At 36.6% G+C, this 25,642-nt stretch overlaps 1 protein-coding gene across 2 annotated transcripts in view; it reads right to left on the bottom strand.

Annotated features, from left to right (window-relative positions):
- FAM120C (family with sequence similarity 120C) overlaps positions 1-25,642 on the bottom strand; it is a 127,076-nt gene that overhangs the window by 27,116 nt on the left and 74,318 nt on the right. For both annotated transcript variants that reach the window (XM_039223924.1, XM_039223925.1), the window contains exon 10: positions 20,563-20,812. In XM_039223924.1, coding sequence (XP_039079855.1) covers positions 20,563-20,812 — 250 coding nt within the window. The remainder of the gene's footprint in view (positions 1-20,562; positions 20,813-25,642) is intronic.

The following is a 25,642-nucleotide window of genomic DNA, read 5'->3' as shown; positions in this document are numbered from 1 at the left end:
GGCTCTGTTTGAGTTAATTTTTGTATAAGGTGTGAAGTTCAGATCAAGGTGTTTTTGTTTTTTGTTTTTTGGCTTACGGGTGTCCATTTGCTCCAGTACCATTTGTTGAAAGGCTATCCTTTCTTGACTGAATTGTTTCTGCACCTCTGTCAAAAACCAGTTGACTGTATTTGTGTGGCTCTGTTTCTGGGTTCTTTATTTTCTTCCATTAACCAATGTGTTAATACCTTAGCAAATACACCACTGTCTTGATTACTTTAGCTACATACTATGCCTCAATATTGGGTAGAGTGATTCCTACACTTTTTTCTTCTTTATCAAGATTGTTTTAGTTACTGTAAGACCTGTGCCTTTCAACATAAATTTTAGAATAAGTTCATCTATGTCCACAAAAATATCTTGCATTAAAAAAAAATCTTTCTTCCTACAGAAATTACATTAAACCTATAGGTCAATTTGAGGAGAAATGACAGGTTTACTATGGTAAGTCTTCCAGTCCATGAACTTTCCTTCTTTGATTTCTTTCATCACCATTTAGCATAATGATTTTACATGCTCTGGCATGTATCAGTAATTTGTTGGATTTTATTGCTGAGTGTTATTTCACTGATGGATATACTACTTGTGTATCCATCTACCAGTTGACAGATATTTGAGTTATTCCCACTTTTTGACTATTATGAATAATGCTTCTATGAGCATTCATGTCCAAGTCTTTGTGTGGATATATCTTTTTGATATACCTTTGGGTAGGTATGTAGTAGTGAAATAAATTAGCCGTATGATACATTTATGTTTAACCTTTTAAGAAAATGCCAAACTAATCTCCAAAGTAGTTGTAACCATTTAGCTTCCACCAGCAATTTACAAGGGAATTCCATTTCTCCACAGCATGACCTACATATGTTATTGTCTATCTTTTTAAATCATTCTCAGTTGAGTGATATTTCACTGTGGTTTACATTTACATTTCCCTAATGATTACTCAACTTGAGAATCTTTTCATGTGCTCATGTTCCAATTTTATATCTTCTATGGCAAAATGTCTATTTTTAGACATTTTTACAGAGTGATTTTTTTTAAAGTAGGCTCTATACCCAATGTGGGGCTTGAATTCATGGCCCTGAGATCAAGAGTTGCATGTTTGGGATGCCTGGGTGGCTCAGTCAGTTGAACATCTGGCTCTTGATCTCAGCTGGGATTGTGACCTCATAGGTCATGGGATCAAGCCTCTCATTGGGCTCTGCACTGGCAGCACGGGACCTGCTTGGGATTCCGTCTCTCCCTCTCTCTCTGGCGCCGCCCCCCAACTCTCTCTCTCTCTCTCTCAAAATAATTATTTTTAAAAAGAGATGTAGATGCTCTAACAACTGAGCCAGCCAGGTGCCTTTCTTTTACTCATTTTTAAATTGGTTGTTGGTTTTCTTACAAGTTGTAAGAGTTCTTTATATATTCTGGATACAAGTCCCTTATTATATATATGATTTGTAAATATTTCCCATGGCTTGTCTTTTCAGTTTCTTAATGGGAGCTTTTGAAGTGCAAGTTTGGTATTTTGATGAAATCCATTTTTTTTAGTGCATTGTGCTTTAGCTGTTGTATCCAAAAAAATCTTCAAATCATGAAAAGTTTCTCAGGTTTTCTTTTGTAAGTTTTATAATTTTAACTATTACATTTTGATCTATTATCCATTTTGAGTAATTTTTGTGTATAAAGGATCTAAACTCATCATTTTTATCATATCAGGTCAAATTGGTTGACAGTGTTGCTCAAGTCTTCCCTATTTTAGCTGATTTTCTGTCTAGTTGTTCTGGCCATTATTGAGAGTAGGATATTGAAGACTTCAACTATTATTGTTGAAGTATATTTTGTTCTTAATTTTATTGGTTTAGGCTTCAAGCACTTTGTTAGGAGTACATATGTTTATAATTGGCATATCTTCCTGATGAACTGACCCTTTTATCACTAACATTCTTTTTTATCTAATAACATTACTTGTCTTAAAGTCTATTTTGTCTGATATTACTATAGCCATTACAATCCTCATATGGCTATTGTTTGCATTATATATTTTTTCTATTCTTTTGAATCTATTTGAGTCTTTGAATCTAAAGCATATCTCTTGTTCACAGTTCATGCTTTTTACCCAATCTGACAATCTCTGCCTTTTGACTGTTCAATTCATTACATTTGATGTAGTTATGTTTAGATGTTTCATACCTTTTTGTTGTCATTTCCTCTTTTATTTTCTTCTATCGTGTTAAACAGATGTTCCCCAGTGTAGCATTTTGGTGTTTTTGTTTTTTTTTTTTACTATATTTTTGGTAATTTTCATAGTGGTTGCTCTGTGGATTATAATGTACATCTTATTTGACACACTACTTCAAGTTAATACTAAATAATTCCAGTAGAATACAGAGAGATTACTCCAATATATTTCTCTTCTTTCCTTCCTCCATTGTAGTATTGTCATATATATTATACCTTCATTCTAACACCAACACACAATTTCATAATTGTTGCTTTATGCAGTAGTCTTTTATATCAGTTAAGTGAGGGGCACCTGGCTGGCTCCGTCTATGGAGCATGTGATTCTTAATCTCGGAGTTGTGAGTTCAAGCCCCATGTTGGGTACAGCAATTACTTAAAAATAAAATCTTAAAAAAATAAATCAGTTAAGAGAAGAAATGAGAAAAATATACTTATGCCACTTTTTATATTACCTATGTAATTACCTTTATAGGTGGTCATTAATTTAGCCATTTGGTGTCAATTCCTTTCAATCTGAAGGACATCTTTTATTTTTTTAAATACATATTTATGTATTGCTCTAAATTTTAATTCTAGCATAGTTAATATACAGTGTTAAGTTAGTTTCAGGTGGGGGCGCCTGGGTAGTTCAGTTGGTTAAGCGTCAGATTTTGGCTTAGGTCATGATCTCACAGTTTGTGGGTTCGAGCACTGACAGCTCAGTGCTGACAGCTCAGAGCCTGAATCCTGCTTCGGATTCTCTGTCTCACTCTCTCTCTAAAATAAATAAACATTAAAAAATTTAAAAAAATAGTTTCAGGTTTATAATATAGTGATTTAACAACTGTATTTACTATTTGCTACTCACTGCTCATCAAGATAAGTGTACTCTTAATCCCCTTCACCTATTTCACCTATCCCCTACCCACCACCCCTCTGGTAACCATCTGTTCTCTATAGCTAAGAGTCTATTTGGGGGTTTGTTTCTTTTTATTTGTTTCTCAAATTCTATATGAGTGAAATCATATGGTATTTATCTTTCTCTGACAGACTTCTTTTGTTTGACATTATGCTCTCCAGCTCCACTCATGTCATTGTATTTTTGATTTGCATTTTCCTAATGATCCGTAATGTTGGGCATCTTTTCATGTGTTTTTTTTTAATTGCATATCTTCTTTGGAGAAATGTCTGTTCAAATCTTTTGCTCATTTAAAGAATTAAAGTACTTTTCTTTTATTGTTTAGTTTTAAGAATTCTTTATATATTCTGGATACTATGTCCTTATTGGATATAAGATTTGCAAATATTCTGTGGGTGGTATTTTCACTTTCTTCACAGCATTGTATCCAGCACACAAACTTAAAGTTTTTGATCTAGTCCAGTTAATCTTTTTTTCTTTTTGTCACTTATACTTTTGGCATCATATCTAAGAAACCATTGCTTAACCTGAGGTCATGAATATTTATACCTGCTTTCTTTAAGGATTTTAAAATTTGAGCTCTTACATTTATATATGATGTGAGGTAGAGATCCAGCTCCATAATTTTGCATGTGGATATCCGGTATCATAGAACTCATTTTGAAAAGCCTATCTCTCCCCATTGAATTGTCCTGGTACTATTGTCAAAATTAAATTTACCACAAGTGTAAGAGTTTATTTCTGGACATTCAACTGTACTCCATTAATTTATATGTCTATCCTTATGCCAGTAAACCACTGTCTTGATTACTGTAGTTTTGTAATAAATTTTGAAATTGAGAAGTGTTAATCTACAACTTTGTTCTTTTTTTCAAAATTCTTTTGTTTACTCTGAGTCCCTTGAATTTGCATATTTTTTTTTTAGTGTCAACTTGTTAATTTCTGCAAAGAAGTGATCTGGGATTTTGGATTATGTTGAATGTATATCATTTGGGGATACTGCCATCTTAAGAATCTTATGTCTTCATAAATGTGAATGAGGGATATCTTTTCACTTATTTAATTCTTCTTTAACTTTAGTTTTCAGTGTTTAATTCTTGTACTTCTTTTGTTAAATTTATATCTAAGTACTTTATTGCTTTTGATGTTATTATAAAAGGAGTTGTTTTCTTAATTTTATTTTTTGAATATTGATTAGTAGTGTATTAGCATACAATTAATATTTTTATATTGATCTTATATCCTGTGACTTTGCTGAACTCATTTATTGGTTCTTTTTTTGCACTTTTCAAAAGCTGTTGTAAAAGACACATACACATAACATAAAAGTTACCATCTTAAGCAGGTGTAAGCATACAGTTTGGTGGTATTAAATACATTCATTGTTGTGCAACCGTCACCATCGTTCATCTCCCTAACTCTTTTCATCTCGTAAAACTGAAACTCTATACATGGTAAACAATAACTCCCCCGTTGTCCACCCCCCCACCTCTGGCACTACCATTTTATTTTTTGTCTTTATGATTTTGACTACTCTAAGTATCTCATACAGTGGACTCATATACTATCTTTTTATTTCACTTAGCATAATGTCCTCAAGGTTCACCTGTGTGGTAACATATTCCAGGATATCCTTCTTTTTGAAGGTTGAATAATGTATGTATGTATATATCATAATTTGCATATCCACTCATCAGGTGATGGACTCTTGGGTTGCTTCCTCGTTTTAGCCATTATGAATAATGCTATGAACACGGGGGTGGGGGGTTCCTGATTTAAATTCTTTTGGAAGTGAAGTGAAATTGTTGTATCATATGACAGTTCTAGTTTTATTTTGTTGAGGAACTGTCATATTGTTTTCCAAAGCGGCTATACTAATTTATATTCCTACAAACAATGCACAAGGATTCCAATTTCTCCACATCCTTGGCAGTACCTGATATTTTCTGGATTTTTTTTTATAGTAACCATCCTAATGGGCATGAGTTAAAACTACTTCTCATTGTAGTTTTGCTTTGCATTTCCCAAATGATTGGTAATGTTGAGCATCTTTTCATGTGCTTATTTGCTATTTGTACACCTTTGGGGAAATAAATGTCTATTCAAATCCTTTATTTTTGAATCATGTTGTTTTTTCTTGTTGAGTTTTAGAACTTTTCTGTATAGTCTGGATGTTAATCAATTATCAGGTATATGATTTGCAAATATTTTTCTCCATTCTGTAGGTTGCCTTTTTACTATGTAAACAGCATATTTTGACACATACATTTAAAATTTTTTCTTGAAGTCCATTTTATTTATATTTTTCTTTTGTTATTTTTATCTTTGGTGTCCTATCCATGAAATCCTTGCCAAATCCAATGTTGTGAAGCTTTTGTCCTATTTTCTTCTAAGAATATCATTGTTTTAGGTCTTATGTTTAGGTTCTTGATCCACTTTGAGTTAATTCGTGTATGTGGTGTTAGGTGAGTGTCCAACTTCATTCTTTTGCATGTGGATATCCAGTTTTCCTAGTACCATTTGTTGAAAAGACTGTCCTCTCCTCATTGAATGCTCCTGGCACACTTGTCAAAAATCATTTGACCATATATATGTGAGAATTTGTTTCTGGGTTCTCTATTTTATTCCATTGGTCTATACATCTATTTTTATGCCAGTACCATACTGTTCTGATTACTATAGTTTTGGAGTAAGTTTTGATATCAGGAAGGGTGAGTCCTTCAATTTTTTCTTTTTCAAGATTGTTTTGGCTATTTGGGGTCCTTTGAGATTCCAAATGAATTTTAGGATGGGTTTTTCTATTTCTGCCAAAAATGTCATTGGGATTTTGGAAGGGATTGCATTGAATCTATAGATAATTTTGGGCAATATTGACATTTTCACTATATTAAGTCTTCCCATCCACGAACACGAGATGTGCTTCAATTTATTTATGTCTTCTTTAATTTCTTTAGCAACACTTTGTATTCACTGTACAAGTCTTTCACTTACCTGGTGAAGTTAATTCCTAAGTATTTTCTTCTTTTCGATCTTATTATAAATGGAATTGGTTTTGGAATTTCCTTTTTATATCGTTCAATGTTCATGTACAGAAAAGCAACTGGGGCACCTGGGTGGCTCAGTTGGTTAAGCGGCTGACTTTGGCTCAGGTCATGATCTCATGGTTCATGAGTTTGAGCCTTGCGTTGGGCTCCATGCTGACAACTCCGAGCCTGGAGCCTGCTTCAAATTCTGTGTTTCCCTCTCTTTCTGCCCCTTTCCTGCTCACACTCTGTCTCTGTCTCTCTCTCAAAAATAAACAAACATTAAAAAAAAAAAAAAGAAAAGCAACTGATTTTTATGTGTTGACTTTGTATCTTGCTACTTTGCTGAATTCATTTTTAGTTCTACTAGCAATTTTGTGGAGTGTTTAGGATTTTAACATATAAGATCATATATTGTATATCCTTGTTATCTTCTTTATAGTTGTATCCATTTTTGAAAGTTGAGTATTGAAGGCTTTTATTATTATTATTGAATTGTCTGTTTTTCCCTCCATTTCTATTAGTTCTCAATTCATGTATTTTTGGGCCCTTTCGTTAAGTGCATAGATTTATAATTGTTATAGGTCCCTGATGAACTATGTCTTTTTCTCCTGTAATATTTTGTTGTCTTAATATGTATTTTGTCTGGTATTATTACTATGACTCCAGCAATCTTATGGTTGTTGTTTGTATGTATATATTTTTCTATCATTTTACTTTCCACCAATTCGTATTTTTGAATCTAAAGAGTGTTTCCTGTGGACAGCAGATAGCTGGATTTTGTTTTCTTGTTTAATCTGATAATCTCTGCCTTTTGATTGGATTTTTAATCCAAATTCGATTTAATCCACTCAAGCTTAATGTTATTATAGATTTGTATCTGCCATTTTGCTTTCTATATGTCTCATGTGTTATTTGATACTTTGTTCCTTCTTTATTGTCTTATTTCTTTTAAGTGGATATTTTCTAGTGTAAAATTTTAATTTCTTTAATAATTTTTAAATTACATTTTGGAGTTCTTTTCTCTAGGGCTTCTAATATACATCTTAACAGTATCTGCTTCAGACATACAATACCTTCATTCCAATGTAATTATCAAAACTTTATTCTTTTTTTAATAATTTATTGTCCAGTTGGTTTCCATATAACACCCAGTGCTCAACCTCACAAGTGCCTTCCTCCATGCCCATCACTCCCCTTCCCCTCTCCCCCACCCCCATCAGCCCTCAATTTGTTCTCAGCATTCAAGAGTCTCTCATGGTTTGCCTTTATTCTTATAATGTAGCTCTAGTCCCTTCCCTCATTTTTGTGGTATTATTGCTCTACATGTTACATCTATACAAACCCATGAATGAACTGTCATAATTATTACTTTATATAATCTTATTTCTTTTAAAAGAGTTGAAAGAAGAGGGGGATCTGGGTAGCTCAGTTGGTTAAGAATCTGACTGCAGCTCAGGTCATGATCTCACAGTTTGTGTGTTTGAGCCCCGAGTGCAGCTCTGTGCTAGCAACTCAGAGCCTGGAGCCTGCTTCATAATCTGTGTCTCCCTCTCTCTCTGCCCACCCCCCACGTGTGTTCACTCTCTTCAAAAATAATTAAACACTAAAAATAAATAAATAAATAAATAAAAGAGTTGAAAGAAGAAAGGAGAACAAGTACATATTTACAGTTTTTGTTGTATTAACCTAATTATTTCTAGTTCTCTTCTTGTGGATTTACCATCTGGTGGCATTTTTTCACTCCAATGCATCTTTCTTACCATACAGTTTCTTTTTGCTGATATTGTTAAATATATTTCTATGTTATAGGCTCAACAATACAATTATATACATATTACTTGATGCAATTACTTTAAGTTTATTTATTATCAGAGACAGCGAGAGCGAGAGAGCAGGCTGGGGAGTGGCAGAGAGAGGGAGAGAACCCTCTAATAGTGCAGAGCCTGATATGGGGCTCGAACTCACAAACCATGAGATCATGCCCTGAGTGGAAATCCAGAGTTGGATGCTTAACCAACTGAGCCACCTAAGTGTCCCTGATGCAATTACTTTTTATTTTTTTAAATGTTTGTTTATTTTTGAGGGGCGCCTGGGTGGCTCAGTCAGTTAGGCGTCCAACTTTGGCTCAGGTCATGATCTCACAGTGCATGGGTTTGAGCCCCACGTCGGGCTCTGTGCTGACTGCCAGCTCAGAGCCTGGAGCCTGTTTCGGATTCTGTGTCCCTTCTCTCTCTGACCCTCCCCTGCTCACACTGTCTCTCTCAGAAATAAATAAAACATTAAAAAAATAAATATTTATTTCTGAGAGAGACAGAGAGTGAGTGGGGGAGGGGCAGAGAGAGAGGGAGACACAATCTGAAGCAGGCTCTGAGCTGTCAGCATACAGCCCGATGTGGGGTTTAAACTCATGAGCCATGAGACCATGACCTGAGCCAAAGTTGGACGCTTAACCGACTGAACCACTCAAGTGCCCCTACTTCTTAAAAAAGAGGGGGAAAAAAAGAACCATGCAATTATTGTCTTTTGTATTTACCTATATAATTATCTTAACCAGTATTTTTTTAAATATTGATCTGAATTACTGTCTGTTGTTATTTGCTTTCAGCCTGTAGAACTTCTTTTAGTATTTCCTATAAAGGAAGTCTGCTAGCAACACATTCTCAAATTATTTTTGAATGTCTTTATTTCACTTTCATGTTTGAAACATGGTTTTACTGGATATAAAGTTGGCAGCTGAGAGTTTTAAATTTAAGCACATTCAATTATGTTGTCTCACTGCTTTCTGCACTGTTTCTTTGTTTCTTAATTTTTTTAATGTTTATTTGAGAGACAGAGACAGAGTATGAGCGGGGAAGGGCAAAGAGAGAGAAGGAGACAGAATATGAAGCAGGCTCCAGGCTCTGAGCTGTCAGCCGCACAGAGCCCAATGCAGGGCTCAAAACCACAAACTGTGGGATCATGATCTGCGCCGAAGTCAGACGCTCAACTGACTGAGCCACACAGGAGCCCCTCCATTGTTTCTGATGCAAATCTAATCTTTGTGGTACCCTTGCCTGTGATTAGTAATTTTTTCCTTACAGCATTCAAGATGCTCTTTTTGTCTCTGATTTTCACCATTTCGATTATGATATGTCTAGTGTGCTTCTCTTTGGGTTTATCTCATCTTAGATGTATAAAATACTGTTTTTGTCAAATTTGGGAAATTTTCAGCCATTTTTTTCAAATATTTTTTATTACCCCCCCCCCCCGCTAGTACTCCCATTAGATGAATGCTGGTGTACTTAATTGTGTCACTCATTTCTCTGAGGCTCTGTTCAGTTTTCTTTATTCTTTTATTTCTGTTTTTCAGACCACATAATCTGTATTAATCTGTCTTCAAGTTTGCTGCTTCTGTCTTCTGCCAACTCAAGTGTACTCATGATCCTCTTTAGTAAACTTCATTTTGGCTTATTTTACTTTTCAATTTCAGAATATCCACATGGATCTTTTTGATACTTACTCTCTATTGATATTCTCTGAGGAGACACTGTCATCATGTCTTGTTTTAATTCTTTATGCATGGTTTCACTTAGTTCTTTGAATATTTTAAAAATATTTTTTAAATAAAAATTTTTGTTGGAAAACTAGATATTTAAATAATAAATTGTAAACACTGGATACTGATCCTACCCTCCAGCCCAGGGTTTGATGATGTTTGCTTGGTTGCTCTCTTGTTTTGCCTTTTTTTTTTTTTTTTAGTAACTTGATTGTATTAATTCTGTGAGTTCTATTTCTGAAATACGTAGGATGCAGCCTCTGATGTCTGTACTGAGAGTTTTCCCCTTGTTTTCTTTTAGCTTGGCAACCTAGATGTTACTCCTGGGTCAGCCACTAATTGGTCAAAGGTTATGCCTAAGTCTTAGCCAGTTAGACTTTTACCTTTTACCATTGAATATATGTGTGTGGAGTAAGGCTGGTATCACAGTTCATGGAGTTTACACGTTTTGGCCCCACATTCAGTGAGTGACTATTAGTTTGGAGGTTCCTTCTCTGAGTATTGCTAAAAAGCCATAGCTTTGGGTATTCACAGTCTTCCAGTTTGGCACAATGTGTTTTATTTTACTGTTAAACCTGGCTTCCTAGGAGTTGCCTCTGGGTCAGAGAAGCTTATTGTTCAGTTGATGCTTGATCAGAGGTGGGATTCTCTTCCTTGTGCCAGTGAGGCATCTGTCCTGTATTGATGGTCTCTGGGTGGCTTGGGGAATGTTCTGAAGTCTGTCCCATGTCCTGTGTTGGTTGCTCCTGAGTGGGTGCCATCTAGGATATGCACACACCCTTCCTGATCTCCAGAGTTTACTGTAATCCTAGGAGGTTTGGTTCTTCTTGGCTTTCTCCCCAAGAGGCAAGAAACCCTCCTGGTTTTCTCTATAAAACTTCTAGATGCCCTGGCATTCCGCTCACATCATGGAACCACCAGCCTCCTCTTAACTGCTCATCATCAAGATACTTATTGTTCTTGACATGCCCTTAGGCATGGAATTTTCCAGGCTCTGCTTCAAATAAAAACAGTCCCTTCGGGTAGGTGTGGTGGGTGGTCCTCTTTACCATGCCTACCTGGACACAGGGCTGGAGTTGATGAGAAATAGTAATACTATCCTTCCTGGGTGAAACCACAACCCAAAAAGAGCAAGAAGAGCTGGGAGGAGAAGGAGGCCTTGTCTTCTTGGCTATATATGCCTAAGGGTTAAATGATTTTAAAAAATAGTTTTCATAGTTGTAAATTTACCAGGAAGAGGGTTTGTCTACCTCCTTACTCTGTCCTTCTGGAAGTCCCACCATTTGTGTTCCTTTTTATTTTTCCTTGAGATAAAATACACATAATATTTACCACTTTAATATTTTTCAGTGTATATTTGCAGTGGCATTAAGTACATTTACACCATTACCACCATCCATCTGCATAACTTTTTATTCTTCCCAACTTGAAACTCATACCCACTAAATACTCCCTATTTCCCCCAACTCTAGACCCCTGGAAATCACCATTTTACTTTCTATTTCTGAATCTGACTACTCTTAGTATCTCATATACGTTGGATCACATCATATTTGTTTTTAATGACTGGCTTACATCATTTAAGTATAATATCTTCAAGGTTCAGCCATGTTGTAGCATGTGTCAGAATATCCTTTCTTTTGACGGGGGAATAATATTCCATTTTATGCATATACATTTTATCAATGTACCCATCAGTGTAAATGGGTTGCTTCCACTTTTTGATTACTGTTAATCTTCTTCTGATTCCTTTTTGATACATTGTTTTTCTTATGCTTCTTTCAAGATTGTGTTTGTCTTTTAACAGTGTCTAAGTGTGGATCTTCGAGTTGACACTTGGAGTTTTTGAACTTGGATGTGTAGGTTTATGTTTTTCATCAAATTTGGGAAGTTTTCAATTCTTATTTACTCACATTTAAAAAAAATATTTTATTTATTTTTGAGAGAGAGATAGAGACAGCATGAGCAGGGGAGGGTCAGAGAGAGAGGGAGACACAGAATCTGAAGCAGGCTCCAGGCTCTGAGCTAGCTGTCAGCACAGAGCCCGATGCAGGACTCGAACTCACGAACCGTGAGATCACGACCTAAGCCGAAGTCGGACGCTTAACTGACTGAGCCACCCAGGCGCCCCTCCTCACATACTGTTTAACCATCCCCCTTTCTCTTGGGTTACCTATTAGGCATATGGTGCTGTGTCTGATGTCCTATAGGTCTCTTAGTCTCTTTCTGTTTTTATATTGTTCTTCAAGTTCACTGATCTTTTTCTTTTCTCAGTTCAAATTTGCTATTCAGCCCCTTCCTTCAAGTTAATTTTTCAACTATTGTATTTTTCAATTCCAGAATATCATTTGGTTTCTTTTTGTAATTTCTATCTCTTTATTGCTATTCTCAATTTGATGCTCACTGTTATCATAATTTTAAATTCAAGTTAGTTAACATACCATGTAGTATTGGATACAGGAGTAGAGCCCTTTAGTTTTTTAAATATGGTTTTCTTTAGTTCTTTGAATGTATTTATTATAGGTGATTAAAAGTCCTTACTTAGTATGTCCTACGGTCATATTCCCTTCAAGACTGTTTCTACTGAGTGCTTTTTGCTTGTGTATTAACCACACATTATTATTTCTTTGCAAGTCTTACAATTTTTTGTTGGACACTGGATGGTTTCAATAATATACTGTAGCAACTCTCCTCAAGCATTGTTGTTTCTGGTGCCTTGTTTGTTTAGTGACATCTCTAGACTCATTTTGGAGAGCCTGTCCCTTCAGTGGGTGGCTTGATATCCCTGCTGAGATTTTGTTTTTATTTTTAACTCTTCTTTTCATTTTTAAGTCCAACTTTCTAGGCATCTCCTTGGATCAGCATAGCTTATTGATCAGCCAATGATTAGTCAAAGGTTGTGGAGAAACATCTTGAACCAATAAGCTTCCATTTTTGCCAAGAGGATGTAAGTTTAGGTTAGGGCATGCATTAAAATTTTAGGGAGTTAGAAGTCAGGCTTTGATTTTTACCTTGTTCAAGTCTCATGTTCAGCCCAGGAGGCATACGTAATAAGGACTCTCTCCTAGTTTCTTTTGAGTGTGTATATAGCCCTATGCATGTACATCTCAGATTTCCAGGAATATAAAGCAGCTTACCAAAGCCCTTTATGATTATCTTGCTGCCCAGATCTCGCAAATTTTTAGCATGGTGTATGGCAGTTACTGGCAACAGAGGTGCTGGCCTTCCATGATACTGCTATTGTTTTTGATACTGCCCTGGACTTGAGGCTTCTTTATTTATTTTTCATTTTAAAAATTCATTTCTTGTCTCAAGATCAGTTAAATCATTGCTTAGTTTTTATTCTACCTTTTATCTTTTTTCCCTTACATTTATCTCTATAATAAATCCATCTGGAATTTATGAGAGGCAAGGCCCTAACTTGATGGTTTCTCCCCAAATACCAGTACAATTTTCTGAAAAATTATTTGAAAATTCATCTATTCTTCACTGATATGTGAAGCTTCCTTTTAGCATATTTTAATTTATCATGTTAAGTTATCGTGTGTCTAGGATCTTACTCAGTATTATCTGCTCTAAAACAATGACCTGTCAATTTTTATGCCAGTAACAATTCATTTTATTGTAAGTTTATAAAACATTCTGATATTTTTGTTTGTTTGAGCCAAGGCTGCTCTTGACTTTCAATCCCAAGCTATTCTTATTCATTTGCTTTTCCCAATAAACTTTAGAATTATTCTGTCAAGTGAACAAAAACAAGTTCTTTGTCTTTACTCTTTACGTATTAGGATGGCACATGGTTAACTCCAATGTCCTATTATAGCTAATAAAAAACCCACCATTTCTTAAAAGAATTAAATTATTTCTCAGAAAAGATTCCTCAGTTTTGCAAATAAATCTAGAAAGATGACCTTGTCAAATTTCATGTTCTATTTTTGGAAGATTAAGATTTGGATGAAACTTCGCTAGAAATGACAGGGCCTTGTTACATGCCTCTTCACGTTCAACAGGGCTGCACACACACACCCCTCCTTAGAAGCCTGACAGAGCTCCTCATTATCCTTTCCTCTTCAGTGGTAACTATTACATGTGTAAAGGTTATTCCTTCCTCAAACTGTACCAACCTTTTCTAGTAGACTTTCACTTCTCTAGGCTAATTGTCCAAGAGCTTCACCAACACTAAGGATTAGTTACAACTTCCCCAGCATTACTTTACTTTCATAAGACATATCTTATACTTATGGTTAGCAGAAGCAACTAAGAAGTTTAGATTTTATGTTAATATTTAAGACTATTTTCTTGCCATTTTGTCTTTTAAAGAGCATAGAAATTGGGAGTTGGATAGACTTGGGTTCAAGCTCTTGCATTACCCATTACTAGCTATGTAAACTTTGCACAAGTCACTTCTCTTTGAGCCTTTGTTCCTTCAACTATAAATGGAGATAAATAAAGATAAATTTAGTTTTTAGCACTATTATGAGGATTAGGAACACTGAACAGAAAGGGGTGACTTAGCACACTGCCAGGTACATATCATGTAATATAGAACCTGTTCTTGATGATTTTATGTACACTAATTATTGCCTTGTGCTTTACTAATGATCTTATATGGGTTACTGATTTATACAGGGCAAGTTCCCCTAGGCTAATGGTTTTTAGTCTTTTTTTAAAAATTATTTTTAACAGTTTATTGTCAAGTTGGTTTCCATATAACACCCAGTGCTCATCCCAACAAGTGACCTCCTCCATGCCCATCACCCCGCTTCCCCTCTCCCCCACCGCCATCAGTCCTCAGTTTGTTCTCAGCATTCAAGAGTGTTCTTAGTCTTTTTAAAAGTAGTCTTTAGGGGCGCCTGGGTGGCTCAGTCGGTTAAGCATCTGACTTTGGCTCAGGTCATGATATCGCAGTTTGTGGGTTCGAGCCCCGCATCGGGCTCTGTGCTGACAGCTAGCTCAGAGCCTGGAGCCTGCTTCAGATTCTGTAACTCCCCCTCTCTCTAACCCTCCTCTGCTCACGCTGTCTCTCTCTCTCAGAAATAAAGACATTAAAAAAATAAAAGTAGTCTTTATATCTTTTTCCCTGCTTTTATGCAGCTTTTAAAGCTGTCACTTTCCACTGTTGTCATTGGGGCTCGTTCTAAGAATAGGTCCTATTCCTTGTCTCACCTTCCTTATAATTTGATGCTTCTGATCTGCTGTACACTAGGTAATCAGATAGCCAAATTGTCATAAATGTGTCTATATTAAGAATAAATAGGTTGAGCAGGAGCTAAAGGGTTCTCTTCAGGAAAAGTATATGGAAACTTTTAGACTATTAGAGCCTAGTCTTGTGATAGCTATTATAGCTATACATAAGCCATTCTTATTTTCATGTTCCTGAAGGTGTTCTAAAAAACCCCAGAGAATCAAATCAATGGAAAAATGAGCTAGTACTGTACTTTTGAGTATAAAAGTAAACAAAACATGTAATTTCAGAGTTAATATGGAAAACTGCAGGGTTGTGGCCCAGGAACATTTTATAAGTTAGGAGGAATGAAACCTTTCATTTTTCTTATTGGGAAGATTTCTTATATCACCAATTTTAGGAAGTCCTAGCATCAGCAATCAGACAACAAAATGAAATAAAATGCATCAGAATTGACAAAGAAGAGGTCAAACTTTCACTTTTCCCAGACGACATGGTGATCTACATGGAAAACCTGACAGACTCCACCAGAAGACTACTAGAATTGATACATGAATTCAGCAAAGTCGCAGAGTACAAAAATCAATGTACAGAAATTGGATGCATTTTTTTTAAATGTTTTATTTATTTCTAGGAGAGAGAGAGAGAGACAGCATGAGCAGGGGGAGGGTCAGAGAGAGAGGGAGTCACAGACTCCGAAACAGGCTCCAGGCTCTGAGCTGGCAGTCAGCACAGAGCCCGACGCGGGTCTCGAACCCACGAACTGCGAGATCATGACCCAAGTGAAAGTCGGACGCTTAACCGACTAAGCCACCTAGGCGCCCCATTGGATGCATTTTTATACACCAACAATGAAGCAACAGAAAGAGAAATCAAGAAACTGATCCCAACCACAATTGCACAAAAAACCATAAAATGCCTAGGAATAAACCTAATCAAAGATATAAGAGATGTGTATGCTGAAAACTATAGAAAACTTAGGAAGGAAATTGAAGAAGACACAAAGAAATGGAAAAACATTCCATGCTCATGGATCAGAGGAATAAATATTGTTAAAATGTCATTACTACCAAAAGCAATCTACACATTCAGTGCAATCCCAATCAAAATTGCACCAGCATTCTTCTCAAAGCTAGAACAAACTATCCTCAAATTTGTATGGAACCACAAAAGACTCCAAATAGCCAAAGTAATATTGAAGAAGAAAACCAAAACTGGAGGCATCACCATTCCAGACTTTAGCCTCTCCTACAAAAGCTATCATCATCAAGACAGTATGGTATTGATACAAAAACAGACACATAGATCAATGGAATAGAATAGAGAACTCAGAATTGGATCCACAAATGTATGGCCAACTAATCTTTTACAAAGCAGAAAAGAGTATCCAATGGAAAAAAGACAGCCTCTTTAGCAAATGGTGCTGGGAGAACTGGACAGCAACATGCAGAAGATGAAACTAGATCCTTTTCTCACACCATACACAAAAATAAACTCAAAATGGATAAAGGACCTGAACGTGAGACAGGAAACCATCAAAACTCTAGAGGAGAAAGCAAGAAAAAACCTCCTTGACCTGAACCACAGCAATTTCTTACTTGACACATCCCAAAAGCCAAGGGAATCAAAAGAAAAAATGAACTATTGGGACCTCATCAAGATAAAAAGCTTCTGCATGGCTAAGGAAACAATCCATAAAACTAATAGGCAACCGACAGAATGGGAAAAGATAGTTGCAAATGACATATCAGATAAAGGGTTATTATCCAAAATCTATAAGGAACTCGCCAAACTCCACACCCCCCCCCAAAAAAAAATAATCCAGTGAAGAAATGGGCAGAAGACATGAACAGACACTTCTCCAACAAGGACATCCAGATGGCCAACAGACACATGAAACGATGTTCAATGTCACTCCTCATCAGGGAAATGCACATCAAAACCACACTGACATACCACCTCACACCTGTCAGAGTGGCTCAAATGAATAAATCAGGAGACTCTAGATGCTGGCAAGGATGTGGAGAAACAGGCACCCTCCTACACTATTGGTGGGAATGTAAACTGGTGCAGCCCCTTTGGAAAACAGTGTGGAAATTCCTCAAAAAATTAACACTAGAACTCCCCTATGACCCAGCAATAGCACTGCTAGGAATTTACCCAAGGGATACAGGAGTACTGATGCATAGGGGCACATGGACCCCAATGTTCATAGCAGCGCTCTCAACAATAGCCAAAACATGGAAAGAGTCTAAATGTCCATCAATGTACGAATGGATCAAGAAGATGTGGTTTATCTATACAATGGAATACTACATGGCAATGAGAAAGAATGAAATCTGGCCATTTGTAGCAATGTGGATGGAACGTGAGGGTGTTATGCTGAGCAAAATAAGTCAAGCAGAGAAGGACAGATACCATATGTTTGCATGTATCGGAGGATTAGGAGGAACTTAATGGAGGACCATGGGGGAGAAGGGGAAAAATAGTGGGGGAGAGGGAGGGAGGCAAACCATGAGAGACTCTTGAATGCTGAGAACAAACCGAGGGCTGATGGGGGTGGGGGAGAGGGGAAGGGGGGGTAATGGGCATGGAGGAGGGCACTTGTTGGGATGAGCACTGGGTGTTATATGGAAACCAACCTGACAATAAACTATGAAAGAAGAAAAAAAAAGAAAAAATAAATCATCAATTTTAATCTCAAGGCAGTTAAAAAATTAACAAATATGAAGCATCTATTAAGTGATAGGGCCTTTGCATGTCTTACCTCAATCCTTAAACAGCTCTGAGAAATAAGGATTATTATACTCATTAATGTTGAGGGAAAGGATGCTGTAAAAGTTAACGTGACTTATCTGAACTGAAAAGCTGCAGAGCCAGAAATCAAATTAAAATTTGTCCAATTCAAAGCTCAATGCTCTATAACCCTCTGATGACTTGTAGAGACTGACTTCTCTGCACAAAATTTTGCTTCCTCTACATCAGCAAATAAACAATGAGAAACTATTAACAAAAAACAGAATTGCCATCCATAATCACAACAATACATATCAAGTATAGAACTTTTAAACACAGAAGACCTGTATGGAAAAAAAAATTAACTCTACTAAGACATAAAGGAAGAGACCTAAATAAAGGGAGAGGTAAACTATGATTTTTGGATGGGAACCCTTAACATGATAAAGATGTCAACGGTCCCCAAATTAATCTATAAGTTCAATTCATTGACCAAAGAGGGGGAAAAAACCCAACAACAACAACAAAAAACACTACCAAAACACCCAACCAGATAGTGTGGAAACTGGACTAATTCTAAATTACCTGTGTTGGAATACAGATCATGTGATTGAGAAATAATTAGTATATGTCTGAAAGAAGAAAAGTACAGAGTAGAGATTTGTCCTATCTGATATTAAGGCAAATTAAAAACCTATCATAATTGAAACAATGTGATCCTGGCCAGAGTTCAAATAGAGAATGGAAAAAAATGAGTTCAGGAATGAACTAATGTATATATAAACCTGGTACACAAGAAAGGTGGTAATATACATCAGTGGGGAAAGAAGAGATCATTTAATAAATGGAGTTGGGAAAACTAGCTTATTGTATAAAGAAAATAAAATCAGATCCTTTCCTACAGCATATATAGAATAGATACCCACTATATTAAAGACTTGACATGGAAGGCAACATTATAAAACTATTAAAAATGTAGAAAAGTATTGGGGCACCTGGATGGCTCAGTTGGCTAAGCATCTGACTTCAGCTCAGGCCTGATCTCAGCATTTGTGAGTTTGAGCCCTGTGTTTGGCTGTGCTGACAGCTCAGAGCCTGGAGCCTGCTTTGGATTCTGTGTCTCCCTCTCTCTGTCCCTCCTCTGCTTGCACTCTGCGTCTTTCTCAAGAATAAATAAACATTAAAAATGTAGAAAACTATCTTTATGACCCAGGAGTAGGGAAGAATTTATTAAATAAGATCCCCAAAGCACATACCACAAGGGTACAATTTTAAAAGTGTCTGACAAAACCAAAGTTAAATATTTCTTGGTGAGGGGTGAAGTACATGATATCTGCAATTTACTTGAAAATGCATTTAAAAGGATGGCTAAATGGATGGCTAGAAAGGACAGATGGCCATTTATATAGGATAAAGCAATTATAGTAAAATATTAATTGTAAAATCTGAGTGGTGGTCTTATGAGTGTTCATCACACTATTGTTCCAACTTTCTGTGTGTATGAAGTTATAACAATAATAAGATTGGTTAAAATGAAATACTTTTGTTCAGCAAAGATATTGCATACAGTTTTAAAAAAAACTATGACTGGAATATGCATTTGATATACACACAGATATAGAAATGATATTTGCTGTATATGTATATGTATACACACACACATTTGACAAAAAACTTCTGTAATTTGTAAGAAAAAGACAATTAACCTAAAAGAAAATTTGCAAGGTAAATAAATAGGCACTGCAGATAATGAGAAAACAAGTGGTTAATATGTATAAAATAGAAGCTCACCTCATCTGTAGTCAAAGAAATGCAAATTAAAATAAAAGATACTACTTGAAGCCCACTGGACTGGCAAAAGTTAAGAAGTTATATAATATCAGTACTGGCAATACTATGAAGAAATAGAAACCCTTATGTGTTGTTCACAGGACTATAAATTAGTGGATATGATCTAGAGCAACATGGCAATATTTGGTGAAAAACCTATATGTGTATTTTATAGGATCCAGGAATTCTACTCCTGAATATATACTTCAGATAAACTGGTAAAGGAACACAAAGAAACAAAGACTTTTATGAAGATATTTCCTGTAGCACTGTTTATAATACCCCAAAACTAGAAATCAATAAATAAAATACTATGGTATTTCTATATGAACATAATCCAGCAGTTATGAGGAATGAACCATTTAGGAGTATGGATAGATCTCAAAAATAACACTGAGTGGAAAAAAATAAGAAATAGAACGAGATGTCAATGTCTTTCATGTTAAGGAAAAAAAAAGGAAAAAAATCGGGGCACCTGGGTGGCTCAGTTGGTTAAGTGCCCAACTTTTGATTGTGGCTCAGGTCATGATCTCATGGTTTGTGAGTTCAGGCCCTGCGTCAGGCTTTGTGCTGACAGCATAGAGCCTGCTTGGGATTCTGTCTCCCATTCTTTCCACCCCTCCTCTGTGTGCTCTCTACATTTCTCAAATAAACTTTAAAAAAAGGAAAAAAATCTACATATAAAACCAACACTATTGACTATGCCTGGATACACATATGTCTAAATAAATACATGGCAAATGGTGTGGTGTACACACATTCGGTGTACACACCGAATACCCAAGAGTGGGTAACTGTGGGAAGAGAAGTGAATTACATCATGAATAAAGACTGAAGGAGACAAAAACCAAATATAAAACCAAATATAAAAGTTCATGCAGGTAATGCATGAACTGATGATGACAGAGGATCATGAACTGAGGAGACTATCATGGCAATTGATTTCAGTGTTTCCGAATTCTAAGCTGAACTTCAAATGAAAACCTCCCCATCTCCAAACACCATAAAAACACATGCATAAAGGAAACATGACAAAAGTAAAAGAGAATTTAACAGGTCACCTTCCTGTCCCATGGCTTACCGGAGTACGCAGCACATGAGTAGCAGATGGGTTGGGACATTAGCTGGATTGAGCATACTGGGGGTATCTGACTTCATACAGGCCAGGAAGGCCCGCATCCTTCTGTTCTTGTCCTCAACTGCTTTGCCAAGCCAGAGCTTTTTGAGGTTTGGGCAAGTCCATTCCCGAAACGTCAGTGCAGACACTAGTTCAGGAGTTTGAGGTGACTTCCCTTTATAGGCAGACCACTCTTTGAGGATCACCGAAGGAACTGGAAAACAGAAATTGGGGAAAAACAGGCTCTAGAAAATTTCTGAGCATTTCTGGCTGCAAGTGACAGGATCTGTCCCATTTCAATATCTTTTTATTTTTTGTCACTATAATTTTTATTGTTAACAGTAGGAACAGCACTTATTAGATGCTTGATAATGTGTTAGGTACTTTACATATGAATGTAAATGCCACTTACTTCTCAGAACTCAGAACTCTAGCCCTGAGAGAGAAATATTGTAACTACATTATCATAAAACATAGTGCTCTTTTTTCATTGAAAAAATAAAGGCTCAACATCACACAGTTAATTACATTGAAACTCATTTAAGTAAATGTACTAGGTTAGGCCAAGAAGAGGTCCAAGGAGGAATTACATAAATATCTGGCTTCATAACAGACTATGGGACACTGTAAAAGACTTTAAAGAATTTCACAAAATTCTCAAAAAAAAAAAATCTTTTAGACTTTTGAAGGCTTAAGAGACAAGGAAACCATGGCTTCTGTCTATTTCTAGTATACCTCAGGCTCTTAACCTATGGCTTGTTTTACTGAAGACATCCAGCATCTACTCAATTACCCAAGCTAGAAGCCTGGAAATCATCCGAGAGTCCGCACTTTCCTTCACCTCCTTCACATCTGGTTATTGTCAAGGTTCCGCTGATTCTATTACCTTATCATCTTTTATATCTGTCCCCTGTCTTCATCATAACAAATAGTGCAGAGGTTCAGATCACAACATCATCTGGAGACTGTTGTCCCTGCCTTCATTCTGTCTGGTCTGCCTCATATGCATGCTCTACAACCATGAGTGCTCTTTTTAAAAAACTTTTTAATTTGAAATATAGATTCACAGGGAGTTGCAAAGATAGTAGACAGAGGTCCTATAAACCCTTTACCCAGTTTCTCCCAAAGGTTGTATCCAAAACAATTATAATATCAAAGCTAGGAAGCTGACACTGGTATAATTGTGTGGATAGTTCTAGGTCACGTGTAGATTTGTGCAACCACCACTGCAATCAAGATGCAGAAGTATTCAGGGTGCCTGGGTGGCTCAGTAGGTTAAGATACAGAACTATTCAATTACCACAAAGATCTCCCTTATGCTACCCCTTTTATGGTCATACCCAACACCCTCCAGCACCATCCCTAATCTCTGGCAACTACTAATCTGTTCTCCATTCCTACAATTTTGTCAATTTGAGAATGTTATATAAATGGAATCATATAGTATGCAACCTTCTGAGACTGGCATTTGCACTTGGCATAATGCTTTTGGGATCCATCCATGTTGTTGTATGTATCAATACAGTTTCCTTTTTCTTTTTCACCAAGTAGTATTCCGTGGATTTACCACAGTTTCACCATTCACCTTTTGAAGGACATATGGATTGTTTCTAGTTGGTGACTATTATGAATAAAGCTGCTATAAATATTTGTGTATAAGTTCCTGCATGAAAATAAATCTTCATTTTTCTGAGATAAATGCCCAAAAGTCTAGGTGCTAGGTAGCATGGTAAGTCTATTTTTAGTTTTGAAAGGAAACGCCAACTTATTTTCTAGAGTGGTGGTACCATCTTACATTTCTACCAGCAGTTTATGGGTGATCCATTCTCCACATCCAATCCAGCATGTGGTGTTATCACCATTATTCATTTTAGCCATTGTGATAGGTATGTAGTTATATATCATTGTGGTTTTAATTTGCAATTCTTTAATGGCTAATGATGTTGAATGTCCTTTAATGTCTTTATTTGCCATGTATATCTTCTTCAGTGAAATATCTGCATTATTTTGTTGATCTTCTAATTGGACAATTTTCATAATGATCAGTTTTGAGAGTTCTTTGTATATTTTATATAGTAATCTAGATATGTGGTACTTGTTCACCTACTGATGTCCAAATGATCTAGCACCATTTGTTAAAAAGACTATCCTTCCTCTGATGAAGTACTTCTGCAGCTTTGTCAAAAATCAGTTAGCTGTACTTGCATGGGGCTATTTCTGGGTTCCCTATTCTATTCCACTAATCTATATGTCTATACCACTACCAATACCACACAGTCATAATTATTGTAGTTACACAGTAAGTCTTCTAACCAAGGTAGAGTGATTGCTCCCAAATTATTTCTTTTAAAAAATGTTTTATCTATTCTAGTTCCTTTGTCTTTCCATATAAATATCAGAATAATCCAGTATAATGGGATGCCTGGGTAGCTCAGTCATTGAGTGTCCAACTTTGGCTCAGGTCATGATCTTACGGTTGGTGGGTTCCAGCCCTGCATCACGCTCTGTGCTGACAGTTCAGAGCCTGGGGCCTGCTTCAGATTCTGTCTGTCTGCCTGCCCGCCCCTCCCCCACTCACACTTTTGTCTCTCTCTCTCTAAAAAATAAACATTTAAAAAATACCAATTTGTGGGGCACCTGGGTGGTTCAGTTGGTAAGTATCTGACTCCTGATTTTGGCTCAGGTCATGATCTCACGGTTTGTGGGTTTGAGTCCCACACTGGGCTTCATGTGGACAATGCTGACCCTGCTTGGGATTCTCTCTCTGTCCCTCTCTCTGCCCCTCCCCTGCTTGTACTCTCTCTCTCTCTCTCAAAATAAAGACTTAAAAAAATGTTCCATATATCTACAGAGAATTCTACTTGGATTTGATTAGGAATTGTGTTAAACCTGTATATCAATGTGGAGAGAACTGACATTTTACTATGTTGAATCTTCCAATTCAAAAAGATCTGTCTCTCCATTTATATAGGCCTTCACCAATTTCATTCATCAGTATTTTATAATTTTCAGCATACAGATCTTGAATAACTTTTGTTAAACTTGTATCTAAGTATTCCATTTTTCGGAGGAATTATAAATGGTATTGTGTTTATTTCAGTTCCTTATACTCATTGTTAGTGTATAGAAATAGAATTTTTGTGTTTATTGTGTGTCCTAAAACCTTAACAAAGTCACTCATTAGTTCTAGCAGTTTTGTTGTCAATTGGGATTTTCTACATAAGCAATCTCATCTACAATTAGGAACAGTTTTAATTTTTCCTTTCTGATCTGTATACCTCCTATTTAATTTTTTTTTTTTTTGCCTTTCTGTGCTGGCTAGAACTTCTAGTACTATGCTGAAGAGCAGCAGTAAGGGCATAACTAGACTTCCTCCTAATTTTAGGAGATAAACATGAAGTCTTTCACCATTAAGTGTAATGTGGCTGAAGGGTTTTTGTAGATGTTCTTTATCAAGTTAAGGAAGTAACCTCTACTCCTAGTGTTGGAGCAATTTTTCTTCTTTCATGAATGGTTGTTGAATTTTGATAAGTATTTTTTTGCATCCATTGAGATGATTATATTATTTTCTTCTTTATCCTGTTTGTATGGTGGATTACATAGACTGATTTTTCAAATATTGAACCAGTCTTGCAAAATGGAACAAATCCTACCAAATTACTATGGTGTGTAATTCTTTTTATTATTTATTTATTTATTTTTATCAAATAGTTTATTGTCCAGTTGGTTTCCATATAACACCCAGTGCTCATTCCCACAAGTGCCCTCCTCCATGCCCATTCCCCCCTTCCCCCCCACACTCATCAGTCCGCAGTTTGTTCTCAGCATTCAGGAGTCTCTCATGGTTTGCCTTTCTCCCTTTCCCCCACCATTTACCCCCTTCTTCTCCCCCATGGTCCTCCATTAAGTTCCTCCTAATCCTCCGATACACGCAAACATATGATATTTGTCCTTCTCTGCCTGACTTATTTCGCTAAGCATAACACCCTCAAGGTCCATCCATGTTGCTACACATGGCCAGATTTCATTCCTTCTCATTGCCATGTAGTATTCCATTGTATAGATAAACCACATCTTCTGGATCCATTCGTCTGTTGATGGACACTTAGGCTCTTTCCATGTTTTGGCTCTTGTTGAGAGTGCTGCTATGAACACTGGATCCATGTGCCCCTATGCATCAGCACTCCTGTATCCCTTGGGTAAATTCCTAGCAGTGTTATTGCTGGGTAATAGGGGAGCTCTACTGTTAACTTTTAAGGAACCTCTACACTGTTTCCCAGAGGGACTGTACCAGCTAACATTCCCACCAATAGTGTAGGAGGGTGCCCGTTTCTCCACATCCTCGCCAGCATCTAGAGTCTCCTGATTTGCTCATTTTAGCCAATCTGACTGGCGTGAGGTGGTATCTCAGTGTGGTTTTGATGTGTATTTCCCTGATGAGGAGGGATGCTGAGCACCGTTTCATGTGTCTGTTGACCATCAGGAAGTCCTCTTTGGAGAAGTGTCTGTTCATCTCTTCTGCCCATTTCTTCACTGGGTTGTTTGTTTCTCGGGTGTGGAGTTTGGTGAGTTCCTTATAGATTTTGGATATTAACCCTTTATCTGATATGTCATTTGCAACTGTCTTTTCCCATTCCATCGGTTGCCTATTAGTTTTATGGATCGTTTCCTTTGCCATGCAGAAGCTTTTCATCTTGATGAGGTCCCAATAGTTTATTTTTGCTCTTGATTCCCTTGCTTTTGGGGATGTGTCAAGTAAGAAATGGCTGCGGTGGAGGTCAAGGAGGTTGTTTCCTGCTTTCTCCTCGAGGGTGTTGATAGTTTCCTGTCTCACATTCAGGTCCTTTATCCATTTTGAGTTTATTTTTGTGCATGGTGTGAGAAAATGATCTAGTTTCATTCTTCTGCATGTTGCTGTCCAGTTCTCCCAACACCATCTGTTAAAAAGGCTGTCTTTTTTCCATTGGATATTCTTTCCTGCTTTGTCAAAGATCAGTTGGCTGTATACTTTTGGGTCCACTTCTGAGTTCTCAATTCTGTTCCA

The sequence above is a fragment of the Hyaena hyaena genome, unplaced genomic scaffold, assembly GCF_003009895.1.
Source record: "Hyaena hyaena isolate Hyena2069 unplaced genomic scaffold, ASM300989v1 scaffold_1508, whole genome shotgun sequence".
Classification (NCBI taxonomy): domain Eukaryota; kingdom Metazoa; phylum Chordata; class Mammalia; order Carnivora; family Hyaenidae; genus Hyaena; species Hyaena hyaena.
Note: the sequence above shows the minus strand (reverse complement) of the source record. Positions and strands in the feature narration are given on the sequence as shown.